The sequence below is a fragment of the Cibotium barometz genome, chromosome 35 (genome assembly GCF_041138505.1).
Source record: "Cibotium barometz isolate CiBa-2024 chromosome 35, ASM4113850v1, whole genome shotgun sequence".
Taxonomy (NCBI): Eukaryota; Viridiplantae; Streptophyta; class Polypodiopsida; order Cyatheales; family Cibotiaceae; genus Cibotium; species Cibotium barometz.
Window position 1 is genome coordinate 4,416,701 of NC_141080.1, and position 13,373 is coordinate 4,430,073.

The 13,373-nt window shown below is 35.8% G+C and overlaps 1 protein-coding gene across 1 annotated transcript; it reads left to right on the forward strand.

Annotated features, from left to right (window-relative positions):
* The first annotated feature begins 3,874 nt into the window (after positions 1–3,874).
* LOC147618076 (GDSL esterase/lipase At1g71250-like) lies at positions 3,875–6,771 on the forward strand. Its single transcript, XM_086775319.1, has 5 exons — positions 3,875–4,166; positions 4,327–4,454; positions 4,644–4,883; positions 5,000–5,252; positions 6,290–6,771. The coding sequence occupies exons 1-5, from the start codon at positions 3,926–3,928 to the stop codon at positions 6,478–6,480; spliced, it is 1,053 nt and encodes a 350-aa protein (XP_086631445.1). The 5' UTR covers positions 3,875–3,925; the 3' UTR covers positions 6,481–6,771.
* Positions 6,772–13,373: the final 6,602 nt, after the last annotated feature.

Genomic DNA, 13,373 nt, shown 5'->3' on the forward strand with positions numbered 1-13,373 from the left:
CTTGAAAATCACAAGTGTCTATATGCAATGAAAGCTGGTAAAAAAATTCACAATCTACATCTCTTAAAAATAATATATTAATAAGTGGAGAAGAGTTTTCTATCACAACAATATGTAATAATGTAGAAACCAAATCATGCAATAAATATTGTAACATCAATATTTATGGAACATTGTAATATTCATGCATATACGATTAGACCCAAACAATTGTGATAGATTTATTGTAGAGCTTCAAGTTTTGGAGATCATTAATTAAGATATGCACAATACTACCACTTATACAAAAGAAATGTAAACATTTTACCTAGATAAAAAAGGTACATTTATTAATAATAGGGGTGTGATTTCTTAAGGAGAAGACACAATAAAATTACTGAAGTTTAGAAAAAAATAACAAAGTCATAGAGGAGTTTTTTGGGTTTTATATTGAAAGACCTCTCATATGTAGTCAAAGTTTAGAAAAAGGTTAGGAATATAATTGATGGCGGCTTGAGTTTGAATCATGTCATAAGTTGATATCTTGTAAATCACTTTTTAAATAACAATATTCCATTATTACCTAGGAGATATTTTCAACACATGCTATCAATTTCTATTCTTTTATGTGTGTGTGTGTGTGTGTATATGTGCACATGTGCATGCATGCATGTATGTGCACGTGTAGCATGTATGTGTATGCATGAGTGTGTGAGTGCAAGTGTATACATGTGAGTGCGCACGTGTGTGTATACATGTGAGTGCGCGCGTGTGTGTGCAAGTGCATGTGTACATGTATGCATGTGCACGCCCGTGTGCATGTGTGTGTGGGGAGAGAGAGAGAGAGAGAGAGAGAGAGAGAGAGAGAGAGAGAGAGAGAGAGAGAGAGAGAGAGAGAGAGAGAACTTTTGGAAGGGTGGTTGACTTTGAAACATCATGATATTAAAAACCAAGAATGCATCAAATTGTGACATAAATTTGAAAAGGTACATAGCTTTTCAGCAAATGAGTCAAGGCAAATTAATATAATTGTGTATTACATAAGACTTATACCAACCATTTTGAAGAATGCTCTAGATTAGCCATTGTCCCTATTGGTTTCCTTGAGTACGACCAAAAGTCAATTGTTTATTCATAGTTTAAGAGCTAGTAATGGAGAATTGACTCCCCTTTGGATAAATCTATGTAAAGGATTATGAAATAGATTTATTTTTTATAATTTATTATTTCACAATCTTGCTAATGATGGTAAAGGGCTTAGGCATTCCTTTGTTTTAAATTTCATTAAAAAGAGTGGTGCTTGTATTATTGACATAATTTATACATTTGGAAAAAAAAAACTAAATGATCACATGAAATCCTTAGAGAAAATGTGTATTTATATAGTTATTAACCACATTGATAAATACTTTAGATAATTATGGAGTATTTTGAAGTCTAATTATATTGATTAAGTTTCTAAAAGAGAAACCTTTATAACATTTATAATAATTGGAAAAAAGAAATTATGAGTTTAGGAAAAATGTGTATTTATGTAGTTAAACATTGATAAGCACTATATATAATTAAGTGGGGCCTTATATCTCAAGTGTGTCAAATTGTATATATAGCCCCTTTGTAATCTTAGTCATATCAAATGACATGTTCTCTTCAATTTTTGAAAGATTTATACATTTTTCCCAAATTAAATATTTTTAGCTAAATGTATTTAAGACGTTTTGTTTGTAAAACCATCTACATTTTTTATTTGTACAACCATTTTTTATTTGAAGGAAAGAGCACATTTTACCCCCAAATATTTTTACGTGATCTTGAGATTGCAAGTTTTTAGAAATTAGGTATCAACATTGAACATATGATCCTAAATTATGTTGGTTTAAGCTCTATCCATGCAAAGAAAAGAGCATACTTTTTTACAAAAAAAAGAGCATACTTTTTTTTCTATGCATGCAAAGAAAAGTGCATACCTTTTTTAAAAAAAAGAAAAGAAATATGAGGTCTCCACATTGTAAACTTTTAGAAATTAGGTCTCAACCCTTAAACCTCTCAAATCTCACATTTTTTGAACATGACCCTCACTTACATGGGTACTCCACATGGGATTTCTCTACAGTGGTTGTGGTTTTAGTTGGTTCCATTATAATTCACATGGAATTGATTGTTCATTTATAATTAAGAGCTAATGAATGATAGAATTTAGACAAGTTGATGTGAACACTCTTTAGCTAGTGAATGATAGAATTTAGACAAGATGATGTGAACACTTTTTAAATAGATTTTTCTTATATAGTACTATTTCACAAACTTGATACTGGTGGGAATGGGCTTTAAGACATGTTTATATAGTACTATTTCTTATATAATAGTACTATTTCACAAACTTGATATTGGTGGGAATAGGCTTTAAGCCATGTTTATATATTTTTTTAAATGACAATGTTTTTACATTCAATGTCCTATTAGAGAAAAGTCCCTTCAAAGTTCATAAACCACACTTGAAAAAAAGGTGTGCCTTAGTTCAGAGTTGTTGGAAGCCCTATTTTATTAATTGAACTTAAGCCAGAATGGTTCATTTTTGTCGACATTTATACAAATATAGAAAAAACTATGATTATATGAAATCCCTAGAGAAAATATGTATATTTGTTATCAGTCTCAATGATGTCATTAGTGGTGTTTTTCGCTCAGGTAAGTAAGTGTTAGTGGTGTTTTTCCCTTACACAAGTGTTTTAGTGGTGTTTTTCCCTTACACAAGTGTGTTAATGGTCTTTTACTGTTACCCAAATAAGTGTCAATACTTGGTGTAATTAGTGGTGTTTTTGACTCAGGTAAGTAAGTGTTATTGGTGTTTTCCCCTTACACAAGTGTGTTAGTGGTGTTTTTCCCTTACACAAGTGTGTTATTGGTGTTTTCCCCTTACACAAGTGTGTTAGTGGTGTTTTTCCCTTACACAAGTGTGTTAGTGGTCTTTTACTCTTACCCAAGTAACTGTCAGTCGTTGGTGTAATTAGTGGTGTTTTTGACTCAGGTAGGTAAGTGTTATTGGTGTTTTCCCCTTACACAAGTGTGTTAGTGGTGTTTTTCCCTTACACAAGTGTGGTAGTGGTGTTTTTCCCCTACACAAGAGTGTGTTAGCGGGTTTTTACTCTTACCCAAGTAACTATTAGTGGGTCTTTTACTCTTCGATGAGGACATAATTGAGTGCTCTAGTTTAAGTAAACCTTAGCAAACTTGGGTTGGAGAAAGGTACGATACATTCTCTTTAACCTAGGTTAGGTTTGGGTCAAATCTTTAGAAATCCTTCTCAAAATGGTGGGAGGGAGAAGAAAAAACAACGGACAAAAGTTTCAAGCTTTAGGCATACTCTAATGAAGGCATGAAGAAAATGCTTATTCAAAATTTTCATAAAAGAAAATTCCAAAGGATTCATGTAAGGTTGGGTAAAGGAGTTTCCAAACACATCTACATTTGTAGCTCGTTGACCTTTTACACACGGGTGAGGACAAAATTAAGTTGAGTGGTGGTAATGAACTGGTAGTGTGGACACTGGATGTACGAGAGCACCTTCACTGCATGCATGGGGTAGCTGAACATGAATGCAAACCGTTGCTTGTCGAAACAATCCAACCCATGTAGCATTACTTCTTTCTCTATCTCTCTCTCTTGGACCAGGCTCGGCCAGCCACGCAGTCAGGGCAGCTACAGTAAAAAGGTAGCTTACGGTAACGTACGTGAACCATGAAGATTCAAGTCGACGCGCAGCCTACGCAGGCTATGGCACGCACCAACCACTACTACTCCGTCTTTCACTCTTTAGATATTGTCGGAAAACATAAGAAATTTGTCCAAAAAGGGACTCATGACCGCAACCTTGCCAGATAGATAGCCTCCGAATTATCTTTATAAATATCTGCCTGCAATACTGGCTTTTCAGCAGCCCATCAATATGGAGCTTCCCCTTATGACAGTACTAGTCTTTGCATTCTTGGCTTGCTCTGCGCCCAAGGAGACCTTTAGCACTCAGCAGTTCCCTGCTTTCTTCATCTTTGGAGACTCTCTTGTTGATGTGGGCAACAATAACTACATCACCACTATCGCTAAGGCTAATAATTTGCCCTTTGGAATTGATTTCCCTACAGGCCCTACTGGCCGTTTCTGCAATGGCAAAACAGTCACGGATGTCCTATGTAAAGTTCACAACCCTAATTAGTCTCCGTATTCTAAATATGATGCTGAAAATCAATGGAGTATAATTAGTTGCAGTATTTGTAAATAGTCTACACCCTGAATGTGAGGGCTTTTAATTAATCGAGAGCTAACCTTGGGCTTGATTATGGTTCGATCTAGGTGAAATTCTGTCCCTCCCTTTCCCACCACCTTACCTTGCACCCACTACAAGAGGTCAAGCCATACTACAAGGGGTGAACTACGCATCGGCAGCGGCCGGCATAATAAGGAGCACCGGCTACAACTTTGTGAGTGTGATTTGCTGAGTCGTTTCGGAATGCGGGCGGTTAAGCCTTAATGCAATATAACGGGTAAATCATAGAATTAATGTATGTGTGTACTGTGCGCCGGCCGTCTCTGCGTGCGTGCGCGCGTATGTACGTGTGTGTGTGTGTGTGTGTGTGTGGGGGGGTTTGGGGGGGAGGTTGGGTTTGCAGCTTGGGAGAGTGGACATGGACACCCAGTTGACCTGGTTTGCCAACACTGTGCAAGAGATTCAACAGCAGCTTGGCGTGTCCGGAACGCAAGACCTGCTATCCAGATCTCTCTTCTCCATCACTATAGGCGCCAATGATTATGTTAACAATTATTTATTGAGAGGATCTCCGACACCACTGCAATACACGACAGCGCAGTTCCAAGAACTTCTGCTAAGCAAATTCAACACACAGCTTGCGGTAATGAAGCAGCCATTCATGATGATCAACACGGCCGGCGCTACTACAGTAATCGCTTAATTAAACCCTCTATAGTTGGCGTAATCTTTTTTTTTTGATGGGACGTTTTCATGCAGCAATTGTATAATCTGGGGGCGAGGAACATTTCGGTGTCGGCCATTGGGCCGATAGGCTGCATACCGTCGCAGCTTGCTCGCCGGAGTGTGAATGGGGAGTGCTCCGACTTTGTGAACAATCTTGCACTCAATTTCAACGACGGCCTCAAGTCCGTCCTCTCACAGTTGAACTCGCAGCTGCCAGGAAGCCGTTTCGTGTATGCGGAGAGCTTCCAGCCCGCTTTCGCCTACCGGAGCAACCCGCAGAAATACGGTCCGCTTCATTTCCTCCCTAAAATTTAAATAAAATATCATAATAATGTTATATATGAACACAAAAGTGTACTGTAAATTACTCTCAATCAAAGCACTTCGTAAGGTTGGAACGGTTCAGTAGAGGCCTTGTCTTTGTAAGATTGCAAAGGTTCACTACAGGCCTTGTCTTTGATAACTGTACTCACATTTTACTCCTATTCATTTTGGGGCAATGCAGCGAAACAGTCTCTGAGACTGGAGGCGACGAAGCTAATGACAAAAGCGTTTTTGTTTGAGTCTCAAAACGAGCTTGCTGGTCTTTGACCCCGGCTCGAAAAACAAAAAAAAAACTCCTGTTCATTATCTAGCACTATAAAAGTGCTCTATAGCACCTAGTTAATGGCACAATACCACGTAGTCAACTATAGCATATAGCGCTTTCGATCACCACCACCACCAGAGAGAGCTTTCAATAACTACATCAATCAACATACCTATCTAGATCACCACTGAGAGCTTTCAACAACTAACTACATTGTTCAATACACCTATCTAGATATAAGTCCAATAGTAATTATAGTTTAATGATGCACCTTTTTTCCTTGGGCCCCTCCACATTATTGTTTACATGGAGGTTTTTGTCACACATTTATTGTTTAAGGTTTAGTTCTAGGTATATCTCAACAATATACGCCATGGGAGTATCTCTATCCATCACTATCCATTTAAATTCCCCTATGTTCAATAGGGATCCTTTAGAAAAGTTTGATTATTTAAAAGTTTTAACCTTTTGAAAGATCACCATCAATGTGACTGGCAAATGTGACATTAAAGATTTGATCACTCATCGGTCTCTATGCTGTTCTCAATAGAGACGTGGGCCTAGATCAAAACATCATCTTTTTCATATGGCCTTTACACAATATAATCCACCTTGCACATTCTCACGATGGCTAAGAACCCATGGGAACACCTTAAATGAATGTGCAAGTAATCTTGACTCAAATGATTTTTTAACATTAGTAGCATTGTAAATTGAATTGAGTTTTTTTACAGGTTTCAAATTTGGTGCTCAAGCTTGCTGTGGTGGTGGAAGATTTAATGGGCAAGTGCTTTGCTTACCAATCATCAAATCATGCCCTGATAGAGCTGATTATGTCTTTTGGGATGCCTTTCATCCGACAGAAGCTGTTAACAAGTTACTAGGAAATCTCTTATATCAAAGTCTCAAGGGCTCGTTTAAATGATTGTATTATTATTTTAAAGAGAAAAATTAAATAAAACCAATAGAATCACCCTTGGGTATTGTTCCATCATCTCAAGCTTGTTACAGTGGTGGAAGATATCATGGCAAGTGATTTTCTTGCACCCTATCATGAAAGCATGCCCTAGTAGACCTAATTATTAATATTGGGAGGCCTTTCATATGATAGAAAAGGTTAACCAATTGCTAGGAGGTGATATCAAGAACCGAAGGGCTCACTTAAATGATGTTATATATTTTCTTGTGAGAAATAAGATTTAATTAATAAATAAAACCAGTTATATGGCTCTTGGGTATCTTCACATCATCTCAAAACTATTCTGTCTCGTACTTTGTGAGGTGAAATGAATTGATTTTTTTAAATAAAATGATTCACATGACATTGAGAATGCATTGACGATGGCACATAATTTCTTATTATTAAATTTCAAAAAATGTCGACCTTGGAAAAGAGCTTTTACTTACTACAAGTCTTAACCCAAGCTACATACATGTCAAAGGCACACATACCTCAAACTAGACCATTTAATTATGCATTTTTTAATTTTGTAAAATGTATTACACAAATGTGCATTAGGCCAAGGCAAAAGCTATTGGGTCAAATTTTTCTATGATGGTGGTAAGAATTTAATATTAATAATTAAGATTATGGATGTGATTTTTTTTCTTTCCATATTCTAAATTAAAGTGTTAAATTATGTGTGTTTGGATTTTTTGTAAAATACCAAATCAACCTTGCATCTTAGCTTAAATCAAAATTAACCTTTAATCAGCATAACTATGATAATAAACTAGGTGCTGAGTTCACCAGAAATAGTTTTTATAATTTTATTTTTTGGAATAAAATATACGTAAATGTACTTAGATTTGGGGTTATATAGAAGGTGCCTCTCCACGTGTGTGAACTTGGAGATGTGAGCCTACAGACATGAACTTGTGGGCTTGTAGACATGAACCTGCAAGTGTCTACTTTTATAGACATGAGCTAGAGGCATGAACCTTGACATGTGATCCAAAAAACGTGATTCTAGATATGTGAGCCTAGATATGTGAACCTAAAGATGTAAGCCTAGATACATGAGCCTAGAGACATAAGTCTAGCAAAAAGAAAACGTATGTAATTATTTTCAAATCTGCTCCAGACGCACAAAATACCTTTGATGTGCAAACCTAATATAATTGTTAGAAATCATAATTAGATTAGGTTTAAGAAAGTGTGGTTTGAACTACAATCAATTGTAGCACATCACTTCTTTTAACCCACCAATACTTAGATCCTAGTAAACTACTGACACTCAACATAATGCTCCCTAGTTAAGAGACTTCTTTAGATTCATCCACCTCAAGCAAGGAGCTTTGGGAAGAAATGAGCCAATAAAATATAGAAGTGAGTGGAGGAACGATCGACCACCTAGAAACAGGAGTTGCCACAATCCTTTGAGCCTTAGATTTGTCTTGTAAAAAATTAGCACTGTAAACAATGCCATAAACTTCCTAAAAAGGACATTAAACCACCCTATTTTTGGGCGAAGTGCTAAGATATCAAGCTCAAGTAGTGCAAATATGAGTGACAAGCTCGGATGATAGCTTTACACTTACCCCATTGGCATGGTTGATGAGATTATGTGTGATATAGAACCAATGGTTTATAGGTATGTGATAGGCATTTTAGTTTACTAGACTTATGGCATAGTTATAATATAACTCATATAGTCGGGTTCACACTATATGGACCAAAATTTATATGATAGTAGGAGAGTCCTCTTTCGTATAGTAAGTACTCTTATCTTTATGTTATGGTTGTAAAGATAAGAAGAGAATAGAAGAAAATTAAGTTATCCATCTCTCTTACATACTTGTCTACACGTGTATGTGTGTTTTCTTACAAGCAGCTTAAGCTCACCCTCTCCCCCACATTCCTTTCATGGTATCAGAGTATCGGTTCATGTTGTGAAGATTCCAAGAGGTAAGTAAAGGAAGTGGTACTACATGGGTAAGGGTAACTCCATCTCTTTCCCTTTGATTTGGAAGAAAATATCTACAAGTAGCTGCTAGGCAAGAGCATGTAGGCATATAGTAAGATGCAAAGCAAAGGGTTATTATATTATCTAGATAAGGTCCATAGGATCTCATTGATTTTAGAATTGGATTAGAGGCCATTTTGGGCATTGTTTTGGCTTTGTAAGTTTTTCACAACAGCTAGCACTCTATGAATGTCAATTTGGTCTATGTATACCCAATTTTTGGTTTGGTGTAATGTTGTGAATTTTTTTTGGTTATAGATAAGTCTATGCACAGAATATGAGATTTGCAGGTTGGTGGATATATATATATGTGTGTGTGTGTGTGTGTCTGACTAGTTCACACACACACACACACACACACACACACACACACACACACACACACACACACACACATATATATATCTACTATATAACAGGTTTATAGTACCATTGTGTTGGAGAGATTACAGGTTTGATATAAGTGTAGAAGTTTTTACAATTACGATTAGGTAATCATGTCTGATAGTCTCTACCGGATATTGTGAATGAGAAGCTAGACAAGAACAAATTCCTAGCATGGAAGTTAAGGATAAGAAACTTCTTAGTAGAAAAATGATATCGGGTTTTGTTTCAAGTGGCAAGAAGGAGCCAGAGCTTTTGGAAAAAAAATCACTTGTATGATGCCTGTTAGGCTTGGCATGAGAGAGCTATCAAAAAGTAATGTATTGGTTATGTGGTAGCATGTCTAATGCTATGATGTCATATACATGATGCAACAACACCTAAGGATGCATTAGATACCTTGGTTAAATTGTATAGCACAAGTACTAAGAAGGAAAGAAAGGTGTAGTTGAAGCAAGAGCTACATAATGTATAGGCAAGTGAAAGGGCTTATAGATACCCTTGCCTCTATTGGAGCTCCATTTTGATGATGTGACAACACATTAAATGGAATTAGAGTATGATTAGTCTTGGACGTCTATCCAAACTCAAAAAAACTTCCCAAACTTTGATGATACTATAGCCTTCCTTATCACGGAGGAGATGAATCTCAAGAATAAATTATTTTTTAGAAATATACACAAGCAGGCCTTCTACATGGACATAGGTACAAATAGAGGCATAACATCATCTAGAGGCCAAGGTGTAGGTTGTTTTAGAAATAGAAAACATGGGCAACAAAACAACATGAATCTAAGTTACAAATAGGAGGAGGAGGCTACTCTAGAGGCAGGGAGCTAGAGAGACTGAGGTGGATGATAAATCATCCAACCGGCGACTGCCGATTTCAGTCTCTCTTCCCTCCAATTTCTAATTATTCTTTCTCTCTCTCTCTCTCTCTCTCTCTCTCTCTCTCTCTCTCTCCCCCTCCCTCCTTCATACCTGGGCGGCAGCGCACTCCTGTCTCCATCCGACCGGCGACTGCCAATTTCAGTCTCCCTTCCCTCCACGGCGGTGAATTTTTTTGTGGGCTATTTCCTTTTTACGCTCCAGCGCTTGGCGTTGGGCATTGGCCAGGTTACAAGCTTTATAGTAAAGCTTTCATAAGTTTTTTTTTTAATAAGCTTAATAAGTTTAATATTAAAAGCTTTACGAGATAAAGCTTTGATTTTTTTTAAAAAAAAGGGGGACCATATCTATAAATATATCACCTCTTCTCTAAATTTGGGTTAGCTGAGATGATAGTTTCAGGCTGAGAAATGCTTGAAAAAGCATTTATTATAAAGCTTTGCTAAGTTTTTTTTCCAATAAGCTTTCAAATAAGGTTAAAGCTTTACAAATGAGATCAATAAAATGTTTTACAAAAGAAAATATTTTTTTTGACTATTCCCATCATATTTTATGAAAAAGGATCCCATGTACATATAGTTAGTTTGGATTTTTTCCAGATTTTTAGAATTTACCTCAAGAGAAATTTTGAGACTTTAGTCAAATTATTGTGAATAATGTTATTTTCTAAATCCTCATGAAGTACGAATAATATAAACAGCTTGTTAGTGAAGATATCATTAAAATGTTACTTTAACCTACAGTTAGTTTTCTAATTTTAAAGGTTACATGGATTACTTCTTGAAAAATTATTCATTTGTGTATTGAGATAACCTGGCAGGACTCACATCTAGCTCGACATTCCATATGAGATAAGAAACCCTATCTTTTCTCTTGTTTTAAATTTTTCCTATTCCTTTTAATTGTCAGGAAATGGGTGAATATTCGCAGCACCGTCGTACTATTCAGGAACAGCTTGATTCTCTCCATATTCTTTTGAATCAAGAACAAGAGCATCGGGACAACTTTCAAACGACATCTATCTAGAATGAACAAATATATTAAGAAGAAAGTTAAAACTGTGGAAGCATCTGACATGCATAGCCCGACCAATGACATCTTATCCAAGCTGTCTATTGTCAAGTGTTTCAGGTGTTTCAGGTGTAAGATGATGGGACATTATGCTAAATCTTGCCCAACTAAAAAGAAGAACCAAATTGCACCAAAGGACATGCTTGACACCAAAGAGGTTAACGCACTCGACACATTAACCAAAGGTGGAGGTATGTGTTAAAAATTATTTATTGTATACAATTTCTTGTTTACTTTTGTATCTGTTTTCTGAATATTCTTTCTTTCTAGACCTAGTTAGAAAACTTTAGCTCCTGAAAAGAATTTTAGATACCGTAACCTAACTAAAAAGATTGAGACAAGATTAGCAAAAGTTATCTTCAAGATCTAGTTGCCCAAATTCAAGTAAAAATGATTGCTAGACATTTCATAGAAGATTAAGACCAATTTGAAGATTCAAGAACCAAGAAAGTTTCTCCAGTCTTTGATTCAAGTTATCAATTGCTTCACCATCGAATTTAGTGATGATGAGAAAAGTAAAGAAATAGCTCTCAAGTGACTAGAAACCAAGCTTAAGTTGTATACCAATCACAATTATGAAGTTTATACCAATTCAAGTAAAGTTTTGTCTAAATTTTCAAGTGTTCTAGTTTAAGATCTATCCAAGTATAAGATTCTTTCTAGACCAAGAATTGCTCTAAGTCAAAGATATATTCAACCACAAGATTTAAACCCCTTAAGAACAAGATTTATTCAAGAATTGTAATTATGATTAATTAAAGACTAATCTCTCAATTTTCATCCATTCAAGTATTTTTAATCTAAGCCAAGATTCATTACTAGTATATCAAGTTCTTGCTATCAACTAGGGCGCAAGATGTTTATCTTTCTTCAAGTTCTGATTTCAAGTTTAAGATTAAGCTTAAAATCAAGATCCCCTTTAGATTTCATTGTTTACAAGTAAGATTCACAAATTCAAGAATTATAAACCTATTTGAAACGATTGTAATTTTTGAATTTAGTTAGACAATTACAAGATTAAGATTAAGATCAAAAACAAATCCCGAGAATTTAGTTAGACAATTACAAGATTAAGATCAAGAACAAATTCCCAGAATTCCTCAAGTTATTGACAGTAATGTAAGTGATTATTTTCCAATCTTAAGTTAATAAGAATTTCCATTTCGACCTAATTTATTTTTGGAATACGACCTGTAGTCTAATTTTGAGGATAGAGAAAAGTTATGTCAGAATGAAAGTTTCATAGGGAATTAGCTACTCCGTCTCAAACTTCTGTTCTTAAGGTAGTGTCGTGTGGAATTAATCTATGGTATGGGACATTAGATTGGTTTCACATGGCTACACCAGACGTATCTATGTCTTCTATCTTTTACCAGCGAGTGTTTGTATGTGGAAGGTACCTCTGTGGAATGGGACACTTAGATACATTTCACATGCATTCACTTGTTCGGTTTTATTTTCAGAAATTGTTTGATGTGATGATCTTGTCCTCCATTTGTGCCATGAAGCCATCCACTCATTGATTGCCCAACTGAGGACAGTTTGATTCCCAACAGGGGGGACTGTTATGATCCATGTTAATCAAATATCTTTTGACATTCAAAAACCATCCTCAAGAAGATGCAAAATGGATACCCGAGAAATTTTTCCGTGCTTATTCTAAGATCCTTCGTTCTTTTCAAACCTAGCAAACCTGCAATTGAGGGAAATTGCAAACTCAAGCAAGAGGGATGTCATGAGAATATATTTTAAGTCCTCTTTAAGAATATTATTTTCCCCTCTTGAGTAATTGGGGACGCCTAGTTTACTCTTGCGTCATGCCGGCAAGGTTAATATCGTGGGTGATACCACTATAAATATTAAAACGTGCGGTATATGACGTATGCTTGGGGCCGTCTATGATTATTTCAGTTAGGTTTGTATTGGCAGGGTGATTCCTGGAGTACTTACGCCTGGTAGTCATGAGTTGGTTATGGTTTGTGCCTGTTTAATATTTGTGGGATTAATTTAATTATCAATTGGGCTTATATTTTCAAGTAATGAAGATTATGAGGATTGATGAATAATGTCGAGGAGAATGTTTCTTATGTGCATCACATTTATTTTTTACAAGCGTAGCTTGTAACCTTAGTAGTTGATTTTTCCATTTTGATACATTGGAAAAAATATATTTTATAATGTTGAATTTATCAAAGCCCAAAGGCTTTACCCTAGCCCATATTTTTGGGACACTCTATTTTTGTTGTGGAAGAGTGTCGTGCTAACACCATATTGGGGAATATGGGAATTTCCCACAAGTTTGGGACACGTGGTCAAAAGTTTGGATTAACCATAACTTGAACACCACTAATCCAAAATGAGCGCTTTATAGCTCTTTAGATTCCATTTTTCAAGTGCTTTCCAACGATAGGTCATATGATAGGGTTTTGAGAAACTTACAAACATGTTATCCATGTCCTCTTTTTTAAGTATTCAAAAATGGAAATTGGCAAATTTCCAAATTCACTAA